This window comes from Manis pentadactyla, chromosome 2 (genome assembly GCF_030020395.1).
Source record: "Manis pentadactyla isolate mManPen7 chromosome 2, mManPen7.hap1, whole genome shotgun sequence".
In the NCBI taxonomy this organism is placed as follows: domain Eukaryota; kingdom Metazoa; phylum Chordata; class Mammalia; order Pholidota; family Manidae; genus Manis; species Manis pentadactyla.
In genome coordinates this window covers 173,095,911-173,123,874 of record NC_080020.1, presented here as the reverse complement: position 1 = coordinate 173,123,874, position 27,964 = coordinate 173,095,911, and the positions used below count along the sequence as shown (strand labels likewise).

Here is a 27,964-nt window from a genome sequence, read left to right as displayed (position 1 = left end):
TTTCAACAACATGAAATATTTCCTTCTTGAGCTATCCCAAGATGAAATGGGATGCCTTATATATTGTAAATTCCCTATTATTAGAGTAATAGAGTAATTATTAGAGTAAAAGAGGAATTCGGAGGTGCAATCACTCTGCCAGAACACCGCCAGACAGAAGAGCTCAGGTGCGTCGGACAGGCCCAGCCCTAGGTGGGCGCCCACCGCGCCGCGGCCCACCCGTGCCGCGCCGCGCCCCGCTCCGCACACCGGGCTCCGTGCCCCATGCCAGCACTCAGCCCTCCGTTCAACGCTGGGAACCTCGCGAACTCGCGGGGGTCGGCAGCGGAGACGGTTTGCAGGATCGCCGCCTCAGTACCTGTCCTGACAGGGGCTCCACGCCGGGCTCCGGCCCCACCGGCGACCGACGCCCTAGTCCCTACCGACCCCGCCCCGCCCGCGTGGGTTGCCCGACGATCCGCCCGACCCCTCTTGCCGTCCCCAGTCCCTCTAGCCCCTGAGACCCAGAGGCACTCGGGCTTCAGCAAACAGGCCACTCTTTACGGAAGACAGGCCTAAATTAAAAGCTGCGCGCTGAGCGCGGCCGAGATGACATCGATCAGGCACAAAGCTGGACACCTGGAGCTAAATGCGCGTGCGTACTAAGTCAGGAGGCCAGTTAGGCCCACAGGAGAGAGGTACGCACTGGGTGACCAGCGCCCTCTTCCGGCGTAGGGGAGACAGTGCAGAAGGGCTGGAGGACTCGTTTACAGCTTGTGAGCGCTGAACTGCTCATTAAAACAAGATAAATCATATCTCGTCAGTTACCTTAGGGAAAAAATTAATTTTGTTGCTGTTCAGTGTCATCTATCATTTGGGGATACAGGTATCTCGTGCTCTTATTATGGTGATAAAATAGCCCAAATTTACATACGGCATTTGGGGTTTTCTTAATTAAAAAAAGAAAACATTAAAAACTACAAACCCCTTGATCCAATGTACCCACTTCTAATAATGTAGCCAAAGAAATGAAAGAAATAAGAGAGCAAGTATTCAAAGATACTTGTACAGCATCTTACTACGCAGATGGACAGTGACTGTGGAGGGGTATGTGGGGGGGACTTGGTGAAGGGGGGAACCTAGTAAACATAATGTTCTTTCTGTAATTGTAGATTAATGATACCAAAAAAAATCAAAGTTAAAAAAAAAAGATACTTGTACAAGGATGTTGGGAGAGTCAGGATTTGACAGACAATGGGTTCGAATTCTAACTGCAATTTACTTACTGGCTTTGTGAGATCTGGGTTAGTTATTTAATTTCACCATGCCTCTGTTTCCTCATTTGTAAAATGAGAATGTTAGTGATTGTATCTATATCATTAAATTGTTAGGAAGATTGATTGAATATTCTTGGGGGGCGTTTTTTATTTTCCGCGGTTCTTGTCCCAGCTGCAACAAAGAATTGAAGGGCAGAGACAAAGTTGTGAAGCAGAGTAAAAGTTTTACTTACAGTCAGGTACTTAGAGAAGAAGTGCAGGGGACCTCAGGGAAGAGAGGAACCCTGAAAGGTTTAAGTTTTATTTAAAGAGAGAGAATGTGCGCACTGGGAGAAAGGGGAGTGTGGGCTACCTTAGAGAAAAGGTGTGCTGAAAGATTGGGTAAGTTTTATTTAAGGCTAAGCACTTAGAAAATGCAGGCGACCTCAGAGAGTGGAGCGCTGAAAGGTTTAGAAAAAGTTCTGTTTAAGGCTACACAATTAGAAAGTGCCAGCGACCTCAGAGAGGAGCACCCTGAAAGGTTGGGGGTTCCCCCTTTAAAGGATTTTTTTCAGGAATGTGACAAAGGACTAGGGGTGTGGACTTGTTAAGTGGTCTCAAGATGTTTATCTTTGATGAGAGATGTTACATCTCTATTATCAGTCCCCCGGGTAATTTTGCAAATTAGCTTAACATAAGAAATTTCTGATCGGATTCCTCCCCAGGATAGCAGCTTCCCTCTGGTAACATATCAATCAAGACCACCTGCCCTGCCCCAAGGTGGGCTGAGTTATTTGTCTGTTAGCTAAAGAATATGTAAAGAAATCTTACTTCTCAACTTCCTGGGTTTTAAAATACAATCTTATCTTTAAGATGGAACCTTTCCTGTTTTTACTATGCTGTTTATAACTGGGTTTTTTTGCTAAATTAATCATGATGCTTCTCTCCTGCCCAGGTGGCAGATTACTTGATTAGGGGCTGGAGGTGGAAAAACAGTATATAGGTTAAGTTAAATAATAAACTGGGCTCAAAAAACTCAAAATAGAAATACCATTTGACCCAGGAATTCCATTCCTAGGAATTTACCCTAAGAATGCAGCAGCCCAGTTTGCAAAAGACATATGCACCTCTATGTTTATCACAGCACTATTTACAATAGTCAAGAAATGGAAGCAACCTAAGTGTCCATTAGTAGATGAATGGATAAAGAATATGTGGTACATATACACAATGGAATATTATTCAGCCATAAGAAGAAAACAAATCCTACCATTTGCAACAACATGGATGGAGCTAGAGGGTATTATGCTCAGTGAAATAAGCCAGGAGGAGAAAGACAAGTATCAAATGATTTCACTCATCTGTGGAGTATAACAACAAAGAAAAACTGAAGGAACAAAACAGCAGCAGACTCACAGAACCCAAGAATGGACTAACAGTTACCAAAAGGAAAGGGACTGGGGAGGATGGGTGGGAAGGAAGGGATAAGGGGGAAAATGGGGCATTACGATTAGCACACATAATGTAGGGATGGGGGACACGGGGAAGGCAGTATATACAGAGAAGACAAGTAATGATTCTATAGCATCTTACTACATTGATGGACAGTGACTGTAATGGGGTATGTGGGGGGGACTTGATAATAGGGGGAGTCTCGTAACCATAATGTTGTTCAAGTAATTGTACATTAACGGTATCAAAATAAAATTAAAAAAAAAAAGAACAGCAAAAAAAACTGAAGGAACAAAACAGCAGCAGACTCACAGAACCCAAGAATGGACTAACAGTTACCAAAGGGAAAGGGACTGGGGAGGATGGGTGGGAAGGGAGGGATAAGGGGGAGGGAAAAAAGGGGGGAAGTGCTATTAGCAGCCAGAATGTAGGGCAGGGGGCACAGGGAGGGCTGTACAACACAGAGAAGACAAGTAGTGATTCTATAGCATCTTACTCCTCTGATGTACAGTGACTGTAATGGGGTATGTGGGGGAGACTTGGTGAAGGGGAGAGTCTAGTAAACATAATGTTCCTCATGTAATTATAGATTAATGATACCAAAATAAAATAAAAATAAAAATAAAAAAGAATAAACTGAGCCTTTTAGGCTAAAGTTGATCTTACAATGGCATGATCTAATTGACACAATAAAGACATCGGCTGGACTCAGATACTTTTCTTTACCTGGGGAGTTATTTGGACATTCCAAGTTATTCCTGGCCTTTGGAACTTCAATTCATTAACTCATTAACTCTGTGAGTCTTTTTGCTCTCTAGGTTTAACTGGTTAATTCCTTGAGTCCCTTTTAGTGGGCTTTACTGGCCTTAATTCTCTGTCCACACTGCTCATTTCTATTCTTCTGCTTAACAAATCCATGTAAAGATCCTGAAATGTAATTATTTAAAAGTTCTATTTATCTTAACCTCACCTTGAAAAATCCTTCAGGGTGACGGTGGGGTGAAGCTGAAGGGTAAGCAGTAGAAAGGATGAATTGGCCAGCCTCTCCACTACCGCCTCTTTTTTCCCTCATTCCATCTTCAAAATATTTCTAATGATTCTGAATAGATTAAAAATTTGCATAATTCAAAAATCAAAGCAACATAAAAAGTATACAGTGAGAATCTTCCCTTCAACCCATTCTTCCCATCCTTTCCCTCCCACTTGCCCACTACAGGAAAGGCAAACAGATATGAATATATAGTCTTGCCTCTCCCATTTTCTTATGCAAAAGATAGTATATATATATATATATATATACACACACACACTTGCACCTTACGGCCTTCACTTTCTAAATAGTAGATGTTTTCTTCATTCTTTTTTTCAGCTGCATAGTACTGTCATGTGTACACACAATTTATTACGCAGCCTTTTCTAGTTGGGATAGTTGCCAGTCTTTTGCTATTGCAAACAATGCTTTGGTGAGTCACTTTGTACATATGACATCCCATATGTGAACAGGGGTATCTGTAGGATACATCTGGATCAAATAATAAATGCATCTATAATTTTTGTAGAAATGACCTTGATCCCCTTCAATGAAAGTGAAATTGTATAAAAAATAAATTTAGAAGTTTTAAGAGGCACTGCACACACATTTTTAATTGTGGTAAAACATACATAACAAATTTTACCACTTTAACCATAAAAAAAGTTCAGTGACACTAAGTACATTTCTATTACTGTGCAACCATCACCACTATCCAGCTCTAGAACATACTCATCTTTCTATGCTGAAATTCTGTATCCATTAAATACTAATTCCCTTTTCTCCCCTCACCATAGAGCCCTGGTAACAAGCATTCTACTTTCTGTCTCTATGAATTTGACTATTCTAAGTACCTTATATAAGTAGAGTCATATAATATTTGTCCTTCTGTGCCTGGCTTTTGTCTTCAAGGTTCATTCATGTTATAGCAAATGTCAGCATTTCTTTCCTTTTTAGGGCTGAATAATACTCCATCATATGTATGTGCCATGTTTTGTTTATCCATTCACCCGTCAGTGGATATTTGGGTTATTTCTACCTTTTGGCTATCGTGAATATACTCATCTTTTTTAAACACAAACACATATCCCACTCATCTCATCCCCCACAATCCCTACCCAAAACAACTCTTGATGCCAGTTTTTATTTGTTATTCCAGAGTAACTGAAAACATAAATGTTGTACATGCAAACAACAACATCCTTTACACACTGTTCTGAACCTTTTATTTCCACTGGACATCATAACCTGGAGGTTGTCCGTATTAGTACATACTGATCTGCCCTTACGTTTTTCTAAAGTGTATTTTAAATTTGAGCTGGAGCCATCCTTCTGAGTAACTTTAACAACCTTTAACAAATGTGTTGAGTTTTTGTGTGAAGCTGCTAGGCCTTATGTGGAATGAGAGGGATATAGGATACAGGAAAGACCCAAACGCCTCTCACCACCACGAAAGGGGTCCCCACTGAGTCTAAAGGATAGAATTCACTAACAGGTAAATACTGTTTCTCTTACAATGGATTAGGTGAATTTTCAAGGAAAATTAGCATTTCTTTCCCTATGTGTTTTTTTCATGTGTGCCAGCCTGGAGCTCCCTCTAATGGGGGTCCTGAATAAGATCCTTAGGAACCCCAAAATTCCGATCTGCATGACCAGAACCCATCCTCCCTACCTGTGATACTAAACAGAGAGGAACATCTGTGCTCATCTGGGTGGAACCCTAGGCATTCCAGAACATTTCAAAGAGAATAACCTTCCCTAGAAGAGAGGATGCTGTTTCCCAAAGGAAGGAGGTGGTTTTCAGATGAGAGACTTGGAGAGAGGATTGGATGAAAGTAACAGAGTAAATCAAAGGTGACAAAGCCAGGTATAAGGGAGGACATGCATGGGAGAGAAGCATCTAAATGAGCTATACCAGCACTATCCAGTGGAAATAAATGTAAATTTTGAAACTGTCTTTAATTGAAATGTAGACTAATAAATTTTAAGATTTTTTTGGAGAAAATTATTAAAGTTCAATTTGGAGAAAATTATTAAAATTCAATTATTAAGCCAGCCACACATAAAATCTTAAATTTTCTAGTAGACACAATTTTTTAAAGTAAATTTTAGGAACAAGTGAAATTAATTTTAACAAGATATCCAAATATTATTTTTTCAGCATATAAAATATAAAAATATTAATGAGATATTTTACATTATTTTTTGTACTAAGTCTTCAAAATACAGTGTTGTATTTACAGCACATCTCTACTCAGATGGTAAATTTTTTTTTCACTACTTAATGTTTTTTATTATTCCACTTTTTTTTTTTTTGGTATCATTAATCTACAATTACATGAAAAAGAACATTATGTTTACTAGGCTTCCCCCTTCACCAAGTCCCCCTCACATACCCCTTCACAGTTACTGTCCATCAGAGTAGTAAGATGCTTTAAAATCACTGCTTGTCTTCTCTGTGTTGCACAGCCCTCCCCGTGCACCCCCCACACTATACATGATAGTCAGATGGTAAATTTTTATTGGAAATATTTTATCTGGTTTAGATTTCATAAAATTGAGAGTTGAAGTAGATTCATGTATGTAACTTGTTTCAAACATATTTAGAAGTTTTCCAATAATTTAAAACTTAAATTTCACTTCATTAAAATTAAATAGAATTTAAAATTCAGTTCCTCAGTCACATTAGCCACATTTCAAGTACTCAATAGCCACATGTAGCCAGTGCTTTCATATTGGATAGTTTACAGATAGAACTTCAATCCTTCTTTCCCCTGCTTTGTTATGCTTTTATGAGAAGGTCTGACCTTTCAGGAAAGAATCTAATATATATTCATCATTGCCTGGCTTTGTTACCACATACTTGTAGAGTGTGAGGCGACAAGGTGATCCAGGAAGAACCAGACCTATTGTTCCCCATTTCTTTCTGGGGTAAATGTGGGGACAGCTTAAGGATGGTCCCTTGGAGACGGTAATAAGAAGAATCCACAATGTGGGATAAACCGGAACAAACATAAAAAGTTTCTCTTACAGTGGGGATTAGGACCACACAAGTTCTATTGTAGAAAACATAGGAAAAAGCATACCTACAAATGGAGATATTTTTGTTAAAACAAATAAAGACCCTTGAAAAGAATACAAGACTTCAGTACATTCTCTAAAATTAGGAATACAAAGATGCCCAATATCTCTGATTCTAAACAACATTGTATTTTAGGACATAACTAATACAATAAGAAAAAATATATAAAGCACAAAGATTAGAAAGGAAGAAATCAAACTGTCATTTTTCACAGATGATATGATTACCTACATAAAAATGCCAAAGGAATCTGAAAGTTATTAGTGTTGGCAAAAAAAAAAAATTAGCACGGTGGCTAGATATAAAATCAACATAAAAAATCAGTTGCATTTCCATAACCAACAATGAAAAGTTAAAAAATGTAATCTTTAAAATGAAACAACGCACCTAGCAATAAACAATAAAATATGTACACAATCCAAAATTATAAAATCATATTTGAAGACGTTACAGAGAGCCTAAATAAATGGGAGATATAGAACATTCATAAACAGGAAAATTTGATGTCATAAATAAGTTAGTTCCATATTAATCTATATATTTGAAATAATCCCAATTTGTTGGCTATGCCAATACCTTGTGGCCTGGAACTGGTTTAAAGGACCGTAAGTAAGGACAGAAGACAAAATATAGATTTGAGTAGAGAAAATTGGAATGGAAAACTATCCAACACACATATAAAGCCAGAATACTCAAAGAATAACACCCCCAGAGAGTGAACTTTAAAAAAAAAGCTCCCCATAGAGGGAAACAGTAAGGATAAAGCCTTTCTCCTTGGTTCTGGGTGTAGTGGGGGAAAATTCCTCTCTGATAATTCAAAATAATTAGCCTGTACTCACACAAGTTTGGGTCCAGAATCTATACCACATGAGTGGCCAAAGAAATTCCAAGACAAAAATTTATTTAAAAACTTGGTCCCAAGTTGGTACAGTACTCCTGGGAACCTAGCCAAGCTTAATGTAAAACCTCTTTGGCCTCAAATAATTCCTATAGCTGTAGTTGCAGGAACCATGAAAATACAAAGTCACTGAACACACAAAGAAACAAGTTATCAAAAACGATTTAAGCCTGCAAAGATAACTGTTATTGGAATTTTCAGTTACAGTGTATAAAATGAATATGTTTAATATGTTTTTAAAAACATAAAAGGTAATTTAAAGCATAAGGAAGGAACAAGAGATTGTATTATTGACTAGTTAGATTGGCTAAACAACCAATGATAAAACATAGTAATAAAACTAATTGTAATATAAAGTTACTAGATGGAATAAATAAAAGATTAGTCACAGCTGAAGAAAGAATTAGTAAACCGGAAAACAGTACTTTAAAAAAATGAACCAGAGAGGGGCAGAAGATGGCGGCGTGAGTAGAGCAACGGAAATCTCCTCCCAAAACAACATATATCTATGAAAATATAACAAAGACAACTCTTCCCAGAATAAAGACCAGAGGACACAGGACAATATCCAGACCACATCTGCACCTGAGAGAACCCAGCGCCTCGCGAAGGGGGTAAGATACAAGCCCCGGCCCCGCGGGAGCCGAGCGCCCCTCCCCCCAGCTCCCGGCAGGAGAAGAGCAGGCAGAGCGGGAGTGAGACGGAGCACAGGGCTGCAGAGCACCCAGCCCCTGCCATTTGGGCCAGAGTGCAGGGCGCTCGATACTAGGAAAACAGGGCAGCAAGAACAGTGAGCAGGCACTGGAGGCTGGGCGACTGAGGGCATAAGAAAAGCGCGCGACCATTTTTTTTTTTGCTTTTTTGCTGTTTTGTTTTGGCGAGCGCTTTTTGGGAGTTTTAAAGGGATAGGGACCCCAATACTAGGGAAACAGGGCAGAAAGACCGGTGAGCAGAGGCCTGAGGCTGGCACCGGAGAATAAAGAAAAACGAACGACCACCCTTTTTTTTTTTTTTTTTTTTAATTAAAAAAAAAAAATTTTTTTTTCTTTTTTTTTGGTGGGCATTGTTTTCTTTTGGCGGGTGCTTTTTGGAAGTCTTAAAGGGGCAGGGCGGGTCACTTAATCCAGAGGTAGGGAATCCGGGATCTCTGGGCACCCTAACCCCTGGGCTGCAGGGAGCAGGGAGGCCCCTTACGGAGATAAATAGCCTCCCAGCAGCTCCTGCTCCAACGCGACTCCACCATTTTGGAGTAGCTGCCCGAGCCAGGCCACGCCCACAGCAACAGCGGAGATTAACTCCATAGCAGCAGGGCAGGAAGCAGAAACCCTGTCTGCGCGCAGTTGCGCAGCACAAGCCACTAGAGGCCGCTGTTCTCCCAGGAGAGGAGGGCCACAAACCAACAAGAAAGGAAGTCCTTCCAGCCGTCACTCGTCCCAGTTCTGCAGACTATTCCTATCACCATGAAAAGGCAAAGCTACAGGCAGACAAAGATCACAGAGACAACACCAGAGAAGGAGACAGACCTAACCAGTCTCCCTGAAAAAGAATTCAAAATAAGAATCATAAACATGCTGACAGAGATGCAGAGAAATACGCAAGAGAAATGGGATGAAGTCCGGAAGGAGATCACAGATGCCAGAAAGGAGATCGCAGAAATGAAACAAACTCTGGAAGGGTTTATAAGCAGAATGGATAGAATGCAAGAGGCCATTGATGGAATTGAAATCAGAGAACAGGAACGCATAGAAGCTGACATAGAGAGAGACAAAAGGATCTCCAGGAATGAAACAATATTAAGAGAACTGTGTGACCAATCCAAAAGGAACAATATCCGTATTATAGGGGTCCCAGAAGAAGAAGAGAGAGGAAAAGAGATGGAAAGTATCTTAGAAGAAATAATTGCTGAAAACTTCCCCACACTGGGGGAGGAAGTAATCGAACAGACCACGGAAATACACAGAACCCCCAACAGAAAGGATCCAAGAAGGGCAACACCAAGACACATAATAATTAAAATGGAAAAGATCAAGGACAAGGAAAGAGTGTTAAAGGCAGCTAGAGAGAAAAAGGTCACCTATAAAGGGAAACCCATCAGGCTAACGTCAGATTTCTCAACAGAAACCCTACAGGCCAGAAGAGAATGGCATGATATATTTAATACAATGAAACAGAAGGGCCTTGAACCAAGGATACTGTATCCAGCACGACTATCATTCAAATATGACGGTGGGATTAAACAATTCCCAGACAAACAAAAGCTGAGGGAATTTGCTTTCCACAAACCACCTCTACAGAACATCTTACAGGGACTGCTCTAGATGGGAGCACTCCTAGAAAGAGCACAGCACAAAACACCCAACATATGAAGAATTGAGGAGGAGGAACAAGAAGGGAGAGAAGAAAAGAATCTCCAGATAGTGTATATAACAGCTCAATAAGCGAGCTAAGTTAGGCAGTAAGATACTAAAGAGGCTAACCTTGAACCTTTGGTAACCACGAATTTAAAGCCTGCAATGGCAATAAGTACATATCTTTCAATAGTCACCCTAAATGTTAATGGGTTGAATGCACCAATCAAAAGACACAGAGTAACAGAATGGATAAAAAAGCAAGACCCATCTATATGCTGCTTACAAGAAACTCACCTCAAACCCAAAGACATGTACAGACTAAAAGTCAAGGGATGGAAAAACATATTTCAAGCAAACAGTGAGAAGAAAGCAGGGGTTGCAGTACTAATATCAGACAAAATAGACTTCAAAACAAAGAAAGTAACAAGAGATAAAGAAGGACACTACATAATGATAAAGGGCTCAGTCAAACAAGAGGATATAACCATTCTAAATATATATGCACCCAACACAGGAGCACCAGCATATGTGAAACAAATACTAACAGAACTAAAGGGGGATATAGACTGCAATGCATTCATTCTAGGAGACTTCAACACACCACTCACCCCAAAGGACAGATCCACTGGGCAGAAAATAAGTAAGGACACGGAAGCACTGAACAACACAGTAGAGCAGATGGACCTAATAGACATCTATAGAACTCTACATCCAAAAGCAGCGGGATATACATTCTTCTCAAGTGCACATGGAACATTCTCCAGAATAGACCACATACTAGGCCACAAAAAGAGCCTCAGAAAATTCCAAAAGATTGAAATCCTACCAACCAACTTTTCAGACCACAAAGGCATAAAACTAGAAATAAACTGTACAAAGAAAGCAAAGAGGCTCACAAACACATGGAGGCTTAACAACACGCTCCTAAATAATCAATGGATCAATGACCAAATCAAAATGGAGATCCAGCAATATATGGAAACAAATGACAACAACAACACTAAGCCCCAACTTCTGTGGGACACAGCAAAAGCAGTCTTAAGAGGAAAGTATATAGCAATCCAAGCATATTTAAAAAAGGAAGAGCAATCCCAAATGAATGGTCTAATGTTACAATTATCGAAATTGGAAAAAGAAGAACAGATGAGGCCTAAGGTCAGCAGGAGGGACATAATAAAGATCAGAGAAGAAATAAATAAAATTGAGAAGAATAAAACAATAGCAAAAATCAATGAAACCAAGAGCTGGTTCTTCGAGAAAATAAACAAAATAGATAAGCCTCTAGCCAGACTTATTAAGAAGAAGAGAGAGTCAACACAAATCAACAGTATCAGAAACGAGAAAGGAAAAATCACGACGGACCCCACGGAAATGCAAAGAATTATTGGAGAATACTATGAAAACCTATATGCTAACAAGCTGGGAAACCTAGGAGAAATGGACAACTTCCTAGAAAAATATAACCTTCCAAGATTGACCCAGGAAGAAACAGAAAATCTAAACAGACCAATTACCAGCAATGAAATTGAAGCGGTAATCAAAAAACTACCAAAGAACAAAACCCCCGGGCCAGATGGATTTACCTCGGAATTTTATCAGACATACAGGGAAGACATAATACCCATTCTCCTTAAACTTTTCCAAAAAATAGAGGAGGAGGGGACACTCCCAAACTCATTCTATGAAGCTAACATCACCCTAATACCAAAACCAGGCAAAGACCCCACCAAAAAAGAAAACTACAGACCAATATCCCTGATGAACGTAGATGCAAAAATACTCAACAAAATATTAGCAAACCGAATTCAAAAATACATCAAAAGGATCATACACCATGACCAAGTGGGATTCATCCCAGGGATGCAAGGATGGTACAACATTCGAAAGTCCATCAACATCATCCACCACATCAACAAAAAGAAAGACAAAAACCACATGATCATCTCCATAGATGCTGAAAAAGCATTTGACAAAGTTCAACATCCATTCATGTTAAAAACTCTCAGCAAAATGGGAATAGAGGGCAAGTACCTCAACATAATAAAGGCCATCTATGATAAACCCACAGCCAACATTATATTGAACAGCGAGAAGCTGAAACCTTATCCTCTGAGATCGGGAACTAGACAGGGATGCCCACTCTCTCCACTGTTATTTAACATAGTACTGGAGGTCCTAGCCACGGCAATCAGACAAAATAAAGAAATACAAGGAATCCAGATTGGTAAAGAAGAAGTTAAACTGTCACTATTTGCAGATGACATGATACTGTACATAAAAAACCCTAAAGACTCCACCCCAAAACTACTAGAACTGATATCGGAATACAGCAAAGTTGCAGGATACAAAATCAACACACAGAAATCTGTGGCTTTCCTATATACTAACAACGAACCAACAGAAAGAGAAATCAGGAAAACAACTCCACTCACAATTGCATCAAAAAAAATAAAATACCTAGGAATAAACCTAACCAAAGAAGTGAAAGACTTATACTCTGAAAACTACAAGTCACTCTTAAGAGAAATTAAAGGGGACACTAACAGATGGAAACTCATCCCATGCTCGTGGCTAGGAAGAATTAATATCGTTAAAATGGCCATTCTGCCCAAAGCAATATACAGATTTGATGCAATCCCTATGAAACTACCAGCAACATTCTTCAATGAACTGGAACAAATAATTCAAAAATTCATATGGAAACACCAAAGACCCCGAATAGCCAAAGCAATCCTGAGAAAGAAGAATAAAGTAGGGGGGATCTCACTCCCCAACTTCAAGCTCTACTATAAAGCCATAGTAATCAAGACAATTTGGTACTGGCACAAGAGCAGAGCCACAGACCAATGGAACAGACTAGAGAATCCAGACATTAACCCAGACATATATGGTCAATTAATATTTGATAAAGGAGCCATGGACATACAATGGCGAAATGACAGTCTCTTCAACAGGTGGTGCTGGCAAAACTGGACAGCTACATGTAGGAGAATGAAACTGGACCATTGTCTAACCCCATATACAAAAGTAAACTCAAAATGGATCAAAGACCTGAATGTAAGCCATGAAACCATTAAACTCTTGGAAGAAAACATAGGTGAAAACCTCTTAGACATAAACATGAGTGACCTCTTCTTGAACATATCTCCCCGGGCAAGGAAAACAACAGCAAAAATGAGTAAGTGGGACTATATTAAGCTGAAAAGCTTCTGTACAGCAAAAGACACCATCAATAGAACAAGAAGGATCCCTACAGTATGGGAGAATATATTTGAAAATGACACATCCGATAAAGGCTTGACGTCCAGAATATATAAAGAGCTCACACGCCTCAACAAACAAAAAACAAATAACCCAATTAAAAAATGGGCAGAGGAACTGAACAGACAGTTCTCCAAAAAAGAAATACAGATGGCGAACAGACACATGAAAAGATGCTCCACATCGCTAATTATCAGAGAAATGCAAATTAAAACTACAATGAGGTATCACCTCACACCAGTAAGGATGGCTGCCATCCAAAAGACAAACAACAACAAATGTTGGCGAGGCTGTGGAGAAAGGGGAACCCTCCTACACTGCTGGTGGGAATGTAAACTAGTTCAACCATTGTGGAAAGCAGTATGGAGGTATATCAAAATGCTCAAAACAGACTTACCATTTGACCCAGGAATTGCACTCCTAGGAATTTACCCTAAGAACGCAGCAATCAAGTTTGAGAAAGACAGATGCACCCCTATGTTTATTGCAGCACTATTTACAATAGCCAAGAATTGGAAGCAACCTAAATGTCCATCAATAGATGAATGGATAAAGAAGATGTGGTACATATACACAATGGAATACTACTCAGCCATAAGAAAAGGGCAAATCCAATCATTTGCAGCAACATGGATGGAGCTGGAGGGTATTATGCTCAGTGAAACAAGCCAAGCGGAGAAAGAGAAATACCAAATGATTTCACTTATCTGTGGAATATAAGAACAAAGGAAAAACTGAAGGAACAAAACAGCAGCAGAATCACAGAACTCAAGAATGGACTAAAAGGTACCAAAGGGAAAGGGACTGGGGAGGATGGGTGGGTAGGGAGGGATAAGGGGGGGAGAAGTAGGGGGGTATTAAGATTAACATACATGGGGGGGGTAGGAGAAAAGGGAGGGCTGTACAACACAGAGAAGGGAGGTAGTGATTCTACAACATTTTGCTATGCTGATGGACAGTGACTGTAAAGGGGTTTATAGGGGAGACCTGGTATAGGGGAGAGCCTAGTAAACATAATATTCGTCATGTAAGTGTAGATTAGTGATACCAAAAACAAAGCAAAAAAAAAAAAAAAGGGCAGTTCCTGTGTGGTAACCTCCAACGAGTTCTACACAAGGGTATAAAGGGCATATAAAAGTGTAGGCAAAGGGTCTGTTTGTGTTTATACAGAGGATCAAAGCCTAATTGGGCTACCCCGAAAATGAACTAAGATACGATATGAAAAAGAACTTCCAACATCTGCACTCTCTGGAAGACTCATGCCAGAAGATGATCATCAAAAAACCCCAACAAAGATCCACGCACTGCTACAGCTGTAGATGCACTCATCCCACCAGTTCCTGGACTTGCCATGGGAATGAGGAAGGAGATATCTAAGCTGGCCTGTGCATACAGTAAAACAACAAATTTGACTGGATCTATACTGTTGGAACTCAACCAAGAATTTGGAGAAGTGCAAATTGTAGCGCTCCAAACTCTTACAACTACAGACTATTTACTGTTAAAAGAACATATGGCATGTGAACAGTCCCCAGGAATGGGGTGTTCTAGTTTATCTGAATTCTCTCAGACTGTTTAAGTTCAGTCGGACAATATCCACCATATCATAGATAAGTTTTCACAAATGCCTAAGGTGCCTAACTGGTTTTCTTGGTTTCACTGGAGATGGCTGGTAATTACAGGTATGCTTTGGTTAGGTAACTATATTCCTATTATGTTAATGTGTGTGCACAATTTAATTAGTCGTTTAAAACCTATCCATGCTGAAGTTACTCTACAAGAAGATATGTCAAAGAAATAATCAATCTTCCCAGGTTTTCTTCCGCCTGCTACTTCTATAGCTTTTCTTCTTCCTTCCTAATTACAACCCTTAAATAGAATTCGTGCCTCATATCAAATTTACCGAGTATCATAACTCCTCCAAGTGGTAAAGATACCTCAATACAAATGCTGGGCATAGAAGCCACAGGGCATAAATATGCAAAGAAGTAAAAAGCTAACCTTTTCAAACAATAAGGCTTCTCTCTCACTTACCAACTCTACATTTCCCTGTATGGCCCCAGAAGATGACTGGTTAGCCAGAGACGGGTAAGATTCCTCAAGGGAGGAACAACCTAAGACAGGCACAGTCGCAGGGGGGCCATCAGGTGAGAAATTGGGGATCAACAGAGGTGAGGCTTAGAACCTCACCCCCCCTGTTCTGAGAGAAATCTTCTGCATACGTGGATGTTTTATTGCCCTGGTCTAGCTTGGATTAACACATAGTCTACAGGCACACACCTGATAATCTACATTTGCTCTCTTACAACACTAAACTATGTTTTCTACCTTTATCTTGTATCTACCTACCACTTCAGCATTTTATTAAAAATAATAATAATAAAGAGAGAAATGTGGTATCCACATATAAATCAAGTATAAAAACCAAATGAGTATTCATATTTGAACTGACTGTTTAGAGTTCATAATGCATGAGCAAAACCAAAAGTTTCTGTGATGACTGCCCTTGTACTGTTCACCATGTAACTTATTCATTATGTAAGAATTTGTTCTACATGTAAGAACTTGTTTGTTATGCCTCAGAAGATTGGAGAATGACGAAAATTAGGCTTGGGGTGGATTAATGATTGTGCATTGAGCATTGACTCCCCTATACAGAATTTTATGGTTGTTAACAACCATTTGATCAATAAATATGAGAGATGCCCTCACAAAAAAAAAAAAAAAAAAAGGACAGACTTCCAATGGTAAAATAAATAAGTAACCGGGATGTAATGTATAGCATAAGGAATAGAGTCAAGATATTGTAACAGCTTGGTAGGGTGATAGCTGGAACCTCGAATTATGTATATAAATGTTCTACCACTGTGTTGTACACTTGAAACTAATGTAATGTAATACTGTGCATCAACTACCCTTCAATAAAAAATAATTATTTAAAAAAAAAAAATTAAAAAAAAAAAAATGAACCAAACGGGGCGGTAGCGGCGGCGGAGCAGGGAGCCGGACCGGAAGGGTCGTAGCGCCCGGGTGCCCTTCACACCCATTGCGGCGGAGGCGCGGAGCGAGGCGGGGCGGCCGGCCGAGCTCGGGGCAGCGGAGCCGCGAGCGGCCAGCGCTCAGCGCCGCCAGTCTGCCCGCCCGCCCGCCGTCCCTGGAGCGGCTGCAGGGAGGCGAGGACTCTCTGGCGACGGTACCAGCTCTTTGGGATATTGGATGACACTACATTATGAGTGACAGCAAATGCGACAGTTTTACAGTGTGCAAGTGGCAGACTCAGCTTTCACTGTCCTGAAACGTTACCAGCAGTTGAAACCGATTGTCTCTGGGCCCGCGGAATTGTTTGTGCTGCTTTTGATACAGTTCTTGGAATAAATGTTGCAGTCAAGAAACCAAGCCGTCCTTTTCAGAATCAAACTCATGCAAAGAGAGCTTATCGTGAACTCGTCCTCTTAAAATGTGTCAATCGTAAAAATATAATTAGATTTTTCAATGGGTTTACACCCCAAAAGACTCTAGAAGAATTTCAAGATCTGTATTTGGTTGTGGAATTAATGGATGCTACCTTATGTCAGGTTATTCATAAGGAATTGGACCATGAAAGAATGTCCTACCTTCTTTACCAGATGCTCTGTGGTATTAAACATCTGCATTCAGCTGGTATAATTCACAGACATTTGAAGCCTAGCAACATCATAGTAAAATCAGACTGCACACTTAAGATCCTTGATTTCAGCCTGGCCCAGACAGCATCCACCAACTTCATGATGACCCCCTATGTGGTAACGTGCTATTATCAGGCACCTGAAGTCATCCTGGGCATGGGCTACAAAGAGAACGTTGATAGCTGGTCAGTAGGTTGCATCATGGGAGAGCTGGTGAAAGATTGTGTGATGTTGCAAGGCACTGGTGGTATCCTTCCCAGGACCTTCCCAGCCATGCTTTCCATAAATACCAGACGGTAGCAGGAACTCAAAAGGAAGATGGCACGACTAGACTCAGTCTTGAGGGGATCGTTATTACGCCCATCACAGAGTCACAAGCCAAATGGTTCAATTTTACGTGTTCTTCTTCACTTGGCTACCTGTAATGATTTTACTGAGGCTTACAGTTAAGTTAAACCAATTATATTAGTTCTTCATCTCACCAGAAATGGCTTAAAAGAAATTGATTTACTCCTTGACAAATGTGTTCTGATAATTAAGTGAAAATACTGTTGATTTAGTTTATTCGATTAATTTAGCTAGGAAATGTAGTAGGCCAGTATTCATCTGTAATTTAATTAATATGCAGTTTTGTTAGTCATCAGTATGCATTAAAATATTTCCCCCCAAAGCAAGAACTGAAGCACACAACGTAAGCCCTAAGTGAAAAGGATTAAAATGAAAAGTGTATGAGGAACAATTTATATTTTCCTGTTACTCTGCTGACATGCCATAGAAATTTTTAAAAGATCCATCTAGAAGGTTATTTTGTGACATACTGGGAAAGTCTTAATAAATATAAAATGCAAAAAATCAACTGACACTGGTCAGCAAATCATGTTAATGACATAGAGCGTGAAGGGGAATAGATAATATATTTGTAATAGCTTTCTTTCCTCATATTCCCCATATTCTTCCATCTTAGTATTTGTTATGCCAACTTGGTTCTTCATATATACCCTTTTTCATTTGTGTTCTAACCACTTAATATTTTCATTAGTCTTTGATTTTGTTTTATGTTATGAAAGCTTAAAGTGTTCTCTTTCCATTGGCAGATGGATGGTAATTTTTAAAGGAAATCAAGCTGTGAAGTCAGTGTTTTGTTTGTATTTTATCAAAGTAATTTTAGTTTTTTATAATTTTATAAGGGTGCTTTTCTTGTAATATAAATTCTTCACAACACAAACTTGGAATGAAAAGATTTTATTCCTATTATTTTGTTTACCTTCCTTGACATTTTTCATATCACATGCTTTATGTGAAGTTATATTCAGCATTGTATTTTGTTCTAATAAATTTTATAGCAGTTAAAAAAAAAGAACCAAATGGCAGCTTTAACATATAAAGAAAGAAAATATGGAAGAGAAGTTAAAAGACATGAAGGATAAAGAAGGTCCAAACTTTATCTAATTGAAGTTACATAAACAGAAGAGAAGAAATGGAAAAGAGGCTGTATTAAAAGAGAAATACAGATGAAACTCATTGATATTTTTCTTGAAAATAGATTTTTTGGACATGACACCAAAAGCACAAATGACAAAAGCAAAAATCATCAAATGGGGATATATCAAACTAAAAAGCTTCTGCACAACAAAAGAAAAAATTAAGAAAATAAAATGGCAGCCTACAGAATGGAAGAAAACTTTTGTAAACCAAAAATGAGATAAGGGGTTAATATCCAAAATATATAAAGAACTAACACAACTCAATAACAACAACAAAAAAAACCAATCAAATTAAAAATGGGCAGAAGAACTAAATAGACCTTTTTCCAAAGAGAACATCAAAATGACCAACACACACATGGAAAGATGCTCAACATCACTAGTCATAAGGAAGGTGTAAATAAAAAACACAATGAGGTATCACCTCACACTTGTTAGAATACCTATCATTAATAAGACAAGAGACAAGAAGGGCTGGCAGGAATGTGGTGAAAAGAGAACCCTTATATACTTGGTGGGAATGTAAACTAGTACAACTACTATGGAAAACTATATAGAGGTCCATCAAAAAGTTAAAAATAGGTCTACCATTCAAGCCAGCAATTCCACTTCTGGATATATACCCAAAGGAAATGAAAACAGGATTTCAACAAGAAATTTGCACTCCCATGTTTCCCACAGCATTATTCACAATAGCCAAGATATGGAAGCAACCCAAATGTACATCAACAGATGAATTGATAAAAATAAGATGTGGTATATATACATAATGGAAAATTATTAAGTCATGAGAAGGGAGGAAATCCTGCCCCCTGTTACAACATGGATGGATCTTAAGCACATTATGATAAGTGAGATAAATCAGACAGAGAAAGACAAGAATTACATGATATCAATTACATATAGAGTCTAAAAGTGCCAAACCTATGAAAAAACAGTAAAATGGTAGTTATCAGGAGATGAGGTTGAGGGGATAAGACTGATGATGTTTAAGAGTACAAATTTATAACGAGTAGTAAATAAGCCATAGAGATCTAATGCATGGTGTAATGAATATAAACAATAATATTGTACTATAATGATGTAATATGATACATACTGCTTCAGACAATCATATTACAATATAAATGTATCAAAGTTACACACTGTATACCTTAAATTTGTAAAAGTGACATGTTTCAAGTTTATCAAATAAAGAGAAATATAGGATACATATTCAAGAAATCCAAGGGATTCCCATCAGAATAAATTTAAAAAATATATCTGATTTAATAATAGTGAAATTGTAAAAAAAACAAGCATAATATCATAAAAAGACAGAAAGAAAAAGCAGATTCCCTACAAAGTAACTGTTAGATTAACATCTGATTTCTCAATAGCAACAATGAAATCCAGAGACAAAAAAAATCTTCAATAGGATAAGAGAAAATAACTGCCAATCTATAATTCTTTAGGCAGCAAAATGATCCCTGAAAAGTGAAGGTGAAATAGACATTTTCAAACAAATAAAACTAAAAAGTTTATTATGAGTAGATCCATAGACATGTTCTATTGCTGCATAACCAATTACTACAAACTCAGTGGCTTAAAAGAATACAGTTCTTGTGGGTAAGGAGTCTGGTTTTACCTTGCCTAGGTGCCCTGCCAAGGGTCTCAGCAGGCTGAAATCCCGGTGTTATTCAGGGCTCCAACCTCAGCTGGGCTCCCAGTGCTCTTCCAAGATCACAATTATTGATAGAATTCAGTTCCTTGTGACTGTAGAACTGAAAACCTAGAAGTTTCCTCGAGGCCATGTGGCACTCTCCACAGTGTGGCAGTTTGTTTCTTCATGTTAAACAGGAGAATCTCTCTGACTTCTAGGTAACCTTGATTAGGTCAGATCCACCCAAAATGATTTCCCCTTTGATTGACACAAAGTCGAATGATTATAGATTTTAATTACATCAGCAAAAATCCCATTTATCTGTTACCTAACATAATCACAGGAGTGAAAGTCCATCATATTCATGAGTTCCACTCATACTCAAGGGGAGGAGATTATACAGAATGTGTACACGAGGGGGTAGAAATCTTGGGGCCACCTTAGAATTCTGTCTACCAAAAATCTTCACTGAAGGAAGCTCTAAAGGATGTACTTTGGGTAGAAGGAAAATAATCCCAGATGGAAGAGCTGAAACACAAGAAAGAAAAGTAAGCAAATAAAATATTAAACATATAAGTAAATCTGCACAAATAACAACTATTTAAAATAATATATCTGATTTGTGAGATTAATGAAATAACAATATAACTAAGCTAAATATATTAACATAAATATTTTAATAAGTCAAAATATTGGGTTACAAATACCAATTCAAAGGGATTGGTTAATGCTAAAGAATTCTAAGATCTATGTATTATTTGCAAGAAAAATAAAGACATTGATTAAAGGCACTGTTAAATATGCAGGTTAAAATTTTTAGACTAGCCACCAAAGAACAGAAATAGATTGTACACTTTCAAAACAAGAGAGGGAGTTGAAAAGTGGAAAAACCATCCCACTGCACTCTAAGCTGTTCCCAACCAACCTTTCCTCTCTCCTTCACTCAGGGTCAGACTTGTATCATAGTCTGGTGGATCTCCCAGCTTCTCCCAGCTTCTTCATTTTCTCTCTCAGCCATTTCCCCCAAAATGTTTCTTGTACATTAAATCCTAATTTTTCACCTGCTTCTTGGAGAATGACTCTGGACTGACACAAATCCCCAATTAATTTTATAAAATGGATATATCCATGGCAGCAAAACCAGATAATGGCAATATAAGTAAAAAAAAGTACAGCCAATCTCACTTATGAACACAGCAAAAAGTTAAAAAACATGACTATGTTAAATTTAACAATGCATACAAAAGCAACACTATGACTAAGTTGGATTCGTTCCAGAAATTCAAGTTTGGTTTAATACTACAAAAAGTATTAAGGTCTTCGAGAAAAAGAAATAATAGGCATAATAGTCTAAAGGGAAGAAATAAAACTTTATTATTTCTAGATGGTGTGATTTTCTATGTAGAAAAAAAACAAAAGAATCTACAGATAACTCATTAGAATTGAATAAATGATTAGTTGTTTGACATATAATCAATATACAAATTTTAAAATACCATTTACGATACCATGAAAACATAAGATACCTGGAATTAAACATAGTAAAACTTGTACAAGATCTTTATGGATAAAATTATTTTAAATTTTATAAAGATATTAAGAAAATCTAAATAGATATGAGTATACCTTGTTCATGGTTAGGAAAACACAAATCATAAAAATGTCAACCCTCCCAAATAGGTAGAATGCAATACAAACAGGAATTTTGTGTATGTGAAATTTGAAGAGCTGATTCCAAAATTTATGTGATGAACAAAGACCCTAGAAAAGAAGCAATGGGCCCTCAATCCCAGAATTCACTGATCTTATTATTATTATTATTCATCACCCAAGAGCAACTGGTTTGATAGAAAGATGTAACAGGCCCAGTTACAGTAGCACCCTGTGAAGTTGGGGTACTGTCCTACAGGATGGTGCATATGCCTTAATCCAAAGGACACTGCGTAATGCAGTCTCCCTCAAAGCCAGGAAGCACATGTCTAGAAACCAACAGATACAGGTAGAAGTTTCTCCTCTTCCTGGTATCCCTAATACCCACTGGAAGGAGTTTTACTCCCCATCACCATAATGTGGGACTCAGTAGATTTGGAGATTGTATTGCCCAAGGGATGAAAACTTCCTTCAGAGAACTGGCAATAAAATGAAAGGTGAACTGTTCCCTGGCTAATCTGAGCTCTCATGCCACTGGGCCAACAGGAAGAGGAAGTGGTCATTATACCGGACAAAGTGATAGATCCTTTGAGCTAGCAAACAAAAGGCATAATCAGAGGAAGGGCTGGGAGTCAGGGGGAGGGTGGCAAGTTAGAGCAGGGTCACAGAGGGTCAGTCCGTCTTGTTTAGGTTTGTTAGTTGGACCAAGGTATTCCAGAGGCTTTGGGCCACTTGAGGATCCTGAGCAGCTCTAGGGGGAAGAGTTACCACACAGGAACTGCTAAAATATTTTCCAGAAATGCCATCCAACTCCTTTGCCAAGCTTAGGTAGAGAACTGGGATTGCACCTTGTTTGACATCCTGTAGAGACATGGGGAATGTTGGGGAGGAGTCATGCCAGGCAGACTTTAACTTGTGCAGGACATGCTAAGAAGCAGAGTCCTGCTCCACCCTCTTTAGGAGGAGCCAGATCCTCCCCTACCTACCTTAATGAAGAAGCTGCTGAGCCAGAAGAGGAAGCGGTAGGTCCAAGAGAAATTCTTCATGATACCCGTATAGACAACACCTGGGTCCACAGAGTTCACAGTCACACCTGAGAGGGTGGGGTGCAGTGTAGTGCAAAGTGAAGTAAGAGGAGGCTGTGGGAAAGAAAGGGTTAAGTGTGGTTCTGCAGTGTGCAGTGAGAGGATCTTACTGCACCTCTGCTGGGCAGAAGTGACCAGAGACTTGGGGGTGGTGCTTTGGAAGTCAGTGTTCCCCCACTTACATAAATGGTGGGATCCAAGCCAATGAGGAGACATAAGTATCTGAAGGTGTTGGGTGAACTTTAGGAGGACCATGATAGATGGTGTTGATATTGGGAAATACTGACTAGGAGGAGAGGGATGGTGTGCACATAGAGAGTTGGAAAAGGTTGAAAAGGAGATGTGGAGATGGGGTTGAGAGAAATATAAGGTGTGGATGATAATGGAGGAGATTAACAGCTGGCTTGGGCCATACTGAGAGTATTTCATGGCCAAGGCCAAGGCATGTTGGGATGAGATGTGAAAGGCTGGGAGGTGGTGCTGGGAAGTGGTATAGGTGGTATAAGAGGCAGTTACCAGTCCCTTTCAGTCTGCGGGCAAGCTCCGTGGTGAATGAAGTCAGGAGTAGTTTGCTACAGTCGTAGTTCTGGTTGAAGGCCAAAGGTCTACCAGCCCCAGTCAAATGTTCCTCATCAATGTACCCATGTGCTTGCCGAAAGGAAGACACATTCACCACCCGGGCTGACCCTGCCCGTTGTAGAGCACCTGGGTGGAAAGAGGACCACACTCCTTCAATCCAAGTCCTGGGTAAACTCACATGCCCATTCCCCAACCTTCTTCTCCAGGAAACAACAGGAGAACAGGGCTCATCCAGGGCTCTCAGAAGGTCAATGGGCACCCCACCCAGGCACCCGGCCTAGGCACAGGAGAGCTTGTGTGAACTGAGACTTCATTTTCATTAGCTGCTTGCCTGATGCTCTTCTTCCCCTTTTTGCAGTTTTGCCTTGCGTTTATTCCACTTATCAGCTGGATCTAATTTCATTGATCCCTGTTTATGTTTCATCTCACTGGTGGCTAACAGCAGAAAGGAGAGACTGGAAACTGTGAAAGCTGTCTTTCACATACTTCATACATTCATTCACTTAATCATCCTGTGAATGTTCATTAGGCTCCTGGATTATGGCAGACACTAAGAAAGGTGCTAAGGACATGAGGATGCTAGCCTGTCGGGGGGAAAGAAATGAATGCAGAGATACTTAGGGAAGTATTTTTTTTTAAAACTATCTTCCAAAGGAACAAAAATAAAATTACAATCAGTAGAACAGTAAATCTTTAAAAAAAAAAAGTGTGCCTAACTGTACAAAGAAAATCCAGATGATATAAAGTTTGGAAAATAATAGTTATTCCAAATGAGTTTACAGTATTTTTTTCAAAATGCTAAAACTATTGTGATCCCTACATTTAAATTAAGAGTCACAAATGAAAAATTGAGCGGGTGGTATTAAGACAAAATTTGCTGGATAGAAAATTATTCTTAAAGGGGGCAATGAACCCCAAACTGGCAGACATAGTGACTTTAAAAACAGCCTAATAATTATCTCTCACTTACCAACTTTACATTTCCCTGTATGGCCCCGGAAGATGACTGGTTAGCCAGAGACGGGTAAGATTCCTCAAGGGAGGAACAACCTAAGACAGGCACAGTCGCAGGGGGGCCATCAGGTGAGAAATTGGGGATCAACAGAGGTGAGGCTTAGAACCTCACCCCCCCTGTTCTGAGAGAAACCTTCTGCATACATGGATGTTTTATTGCCCTTGTCTAGCTTGGATTAACACATAGTCTACAGGCACACACCTGATCATCTACATTTGCTCTCTTACAACACTAAACTCTGTTTTCTACCTTTATCTCGTATCTACCTACCACTTCAGCATTTTACTAAAAATAATAATAATAGAGAAATGTGGTATCCACATATAAATCAAGTTTAAAAATCAAATGAATATTCATATTTGAACTGACTGTGTATAGTTCATAATGCATGAACAAAACCGAAAGCTTCTGTGATGACTGCCCTTGCACTGTTCACCATGTAACTTATTCACTATGTAAGAATTTGTTCTCCATGTAAGAATTTGTTCGTTATGCATCAGAAGATTGGAGACTGATGAAAATTAGGCTTGGGGTGGATTAATGATTGTGCATTGAGTATTGACCCCCCTATACAGAAATTTATTGTGGTTAACAACCATTTGATCAATAAATATGAGAGATGCCCTCACAAAAAAAAAAAAAAAAAGTACACACTTCCAATTGTAAAATAAATAAGTAACCAGGATGTAATGTATAGCATAAGGAATATAGTCAAAATATTGTAACAACTTGGTATGGTGATAGCTGGTACCTAGAATTATCATGTATATAAATGTTGAATCACTGTGTTGTACACCTGAAACTAATGTAATACTGTGTGTCAACTACCCTTCAATAAAAAATAATTATCTACAAAAAAAAAAAAAGAAAAAAAAACCAGTCTAATTAAGGCTAATCCTCACAGAGCAGAGTTAGTGTGGGAACAGAGATGTGTACAAGGGGAAGGGAGCCCTAGGAATTGGGGGTGGCTGGGGAGGCAGAGGGGTCAGAGCAGGACCCATAGCACAGGTGACCTCTGTGCTGTCTTGGCAGATGAACTAAAGTTAGCCAGGCTGAGGGGGGTGGGAAAGGTTATTCCAGATAGAGGAAACCACGTGGGCAAAACCACAGTAAGAGAAAATAAATAGAACAGGTCCAAGAATACAGATTGTCTGGCTGGAGACCCGAGTGTGGATTAAAAAAGCACAAAAAGTGAGGCTCTCAGTCTGCAGGAGGTCCTGTAAGTAAACAATAGGAATTTAGAGTTTATCCTGTAAAGGATGGAGTGCTTTCAAAAGATTTTAAGCAAGGAAGAGGTAAGATGAAAGGTGATTTCTGGAAGTGGCAGGAGAGAGAACAGAGAAGAGGAAACAGGAGAAAAGACAGTTGAAGGAACTATTACTAAGCAAGGTGCAGACAGGGTGTTGTAGCATGTTACAATTTTGGGGAAGGGGAAAAAACATTCATACTTGTAAATGTACAGAGTTATGCCTTGCACTTTGTTCACTTTCCAGATGCAGCTAATTTAATCAGCCTCTAAAGGGTAATAGTAGTGGCCTCCTGGGAGGGGAATGGGTGGCTGATTTTCAAGGAGAGGAGACTTTTCTCTTTCCTCAACTTTTGTACACTTTTGTGTTTTGGACACGTTACCTGACTAAAAAAATTTCACTTTCTTTTAAAGAAGTTATTACACAATTCAGGAGAAACTGTTTGGAAGAATGTTGCCTACTGCCCACCTCCCACCCCACACCCCATACCCCTGGTCCCCCCAGGAAAAAAACAAAGCCCAAAGCTCCTTAATCAGAAAGGATTAAAATATCAGAAAGTCAAAGGCCTTGGGCCCAAGGCAGTGATGTGTCTTTCTCTACATCCCTGGCAGATCCTGAGCTCTTTGAAAACAGGAAGTAGGTCTTCTTGGAGTGGCCTAGGAATGTAGATATGGAGAAGCATTTGTTGAGATGACAGGCTCTACTGGTCTGGCTAGAACTCAGAGCTGGAAGAAGAAGTGGGATCTTATATCCCCTTGCTGGTTGGTTTTTAGGCTGACTGGTTCCATTACCAGCCTCATAATCCTGACTTGTGTCAGGTGGGTTCCACTGATGTGTGCAGTGAGGCACCCTGGGTCATTGCTCAGGAAGCAGCTGGATGTCAAATGGAAGGAAGTGACCATGGGAGACAGTTTTTGGGAAAAGGAAAAAACTTTTCCTTGAAAATGCCAGGGAAATGGAGAAGTGGGGGTGGCACACCCAGCCTTCCTTACCTTGGAGTAGGTTTGTGAGCAGAAAGGGCCCGACATAGTTGGTGGCAAACGTGAAATCAAGGCCTTCTGGAGTAAGTATCTTGGGAAATCCTGGGAGGAGATGACAGTGCAGTAAATGGATGGTAGGACTACCCTAAGGGAGACAAAGTCTGAGGCAGTAATATATCAGGGTCCAGTAGACAGGCCACAGAAGCATGTATGTGCAAAGATGCGGGCAATGAAGTTTGAAGCTTAACTTAAGGTAAGCTTTGCAGGGTTGTGTATGAATAGCAAGACACACAGGCCAGACTTTGGGGATGCCTGTTTTGGGATCCTGAACTAGCAAGTAGGTTCCTGAAATGTGTTTGGGGGAAGCAAGTCAAGTCACATACCACAGACTGCCGCATTGTTAACCAGCAGGTGTATCTCAGGATACTCCTGCAGAAGCCACCGGGCAAAGCTCCGGATGGAGGCCATAGAGCTCAGGTCCACTTCACCAAGCACAAGGCAATTGCTCTTTGAGGCTGCTTGGATCTTGGCCAGGGCCCGCTGTCCACGCTCCTGGCTACGGCAGGCCAGGATCACACGGGCTCCACGGCAGGCCAGCTCCTGCGCCACAATCTTCCCGATGCCTATGGGAGGTTAGTCTGAGGAATGACTAGAGAGCAGTGGAACAAGAGGAGGGGCAAGGATACTGATAGTGGGTGCTTATCCTCTTCCTTGTCCTCCCTGTTGGGGCTTTGGGGATAGGGCCCTTAGGGAGGGAACAGGGTGGGAAGAGCACTCACCACTGTTGGCCCCAGTCACCACTGCCGTCTTGCCAGTCAGCTCTGTGGAGCAGTGCTGGAGGTCCCAAAGATGAGACTTATACAAGAGCTGCACATACAGTCCAAACAGGAGGACCAAGAGGAGGACAAAGCCACTGCCCCAGACCAGGGTGCTGAGTAGCAACCACTGAGGCATGTCAGAAACCACTGGCCTACCACTGGAAGTGCTGCAGTGGAGACAGGGTGAGGAGGAGTAATTAAAGCTGCCTTGGGGAATGACAAGGCTGGTACACAGCCGGACACAATTTAAGGACGCACTCTCAGATTTGTTCAAGCACCATGTGTAAACCCAAGAGTGAGTTCCTCCTTAAATTGTGTGTTCTAGCCTCCTGATTGCCTCACTCCAATCTTTTTTTTTTTTTTTGAGTTACCTGGTTTTTTATTTTTATTTTTTATTTTTTATTGAAGGGTAGTTGACACACAGTATTACATTACATTAGTTTCAGGTGTACAACACAGTGATTCAACATTTATATACATAATAATTCTA

General features: G+C 39.8%; 2 protein-coding genes and 1 pseudogene across 3 annotated transcripts in view; 1 reads left to right on the top strand and 2 right to left on the bottom strand.

Moving 5' to 3' along the window:
- The window catches only part of DCTN1 (dynactin subunit 1), a 29,575-nt gene extending 28,963 nt beyond the window's left edge, over nt 1-612 (bottom strand). The window contains exon 1 of the mRNA XM_036930737.2: nt 359-612. The gene's annotated coding sequence lies outside the window, so the exon portion shown is untranslated. The remainder of the gene's footprint in view (nt 1-358) is intronic.
- Nucleotides 613-16,538: 15,926 nt separating this feature from the next.
- LOC118934797 (mitogen-activated protein kinase 9-like) lies at nt 16,539-18,383 on the top strand (annotated as a pseudogene).
- Nucleotides 18,384-19,841: 1,458 nt separating this feature from the next.
- On the bottom strand, nt 19,842-27,745 carry LOC118934796 (retinol dehydrogenase 11-like). Of its 2 annotated transcripts, XM_057497072.1 has the most exons (7): nt 27,436-27,745; nt 27,040-27,279; nt 26,669-26,758; nt 23,352-23,540; nt 22,737-22,843; nt 21,026-21,186; nt 19,842-20,628 (listed from the first exon to the last, which is right to left on the bottom strand). In XM_057497072.1, exons 1-6 carry the CDS (start codon nt 27,608-27,610, stop codon nt 21,061-21,063), a joined length of 927 nt encoding a protein of 308 aa, XP_057353055.1. In that variant the 5' UTR covers nt 27,611-27,745; the 3' UTR covers nt 19,842-20,628; nt 21,026-21,060. The 2 variants fall into 2 exon arrangements, with proteins under 2 accessions (XP_057353055.1, XP_036786516.1); XM_036930621.2 differs by lacking the exons at nt 19,842-20,628; nt 21,026-21,186 and adding an exon at nt 21,452-22,611 and having other exon boundaries at nt 27,436-27,734.
- Between the last annotated feature and the right edge of the window lie 219 nt (nt 27,746-27,964).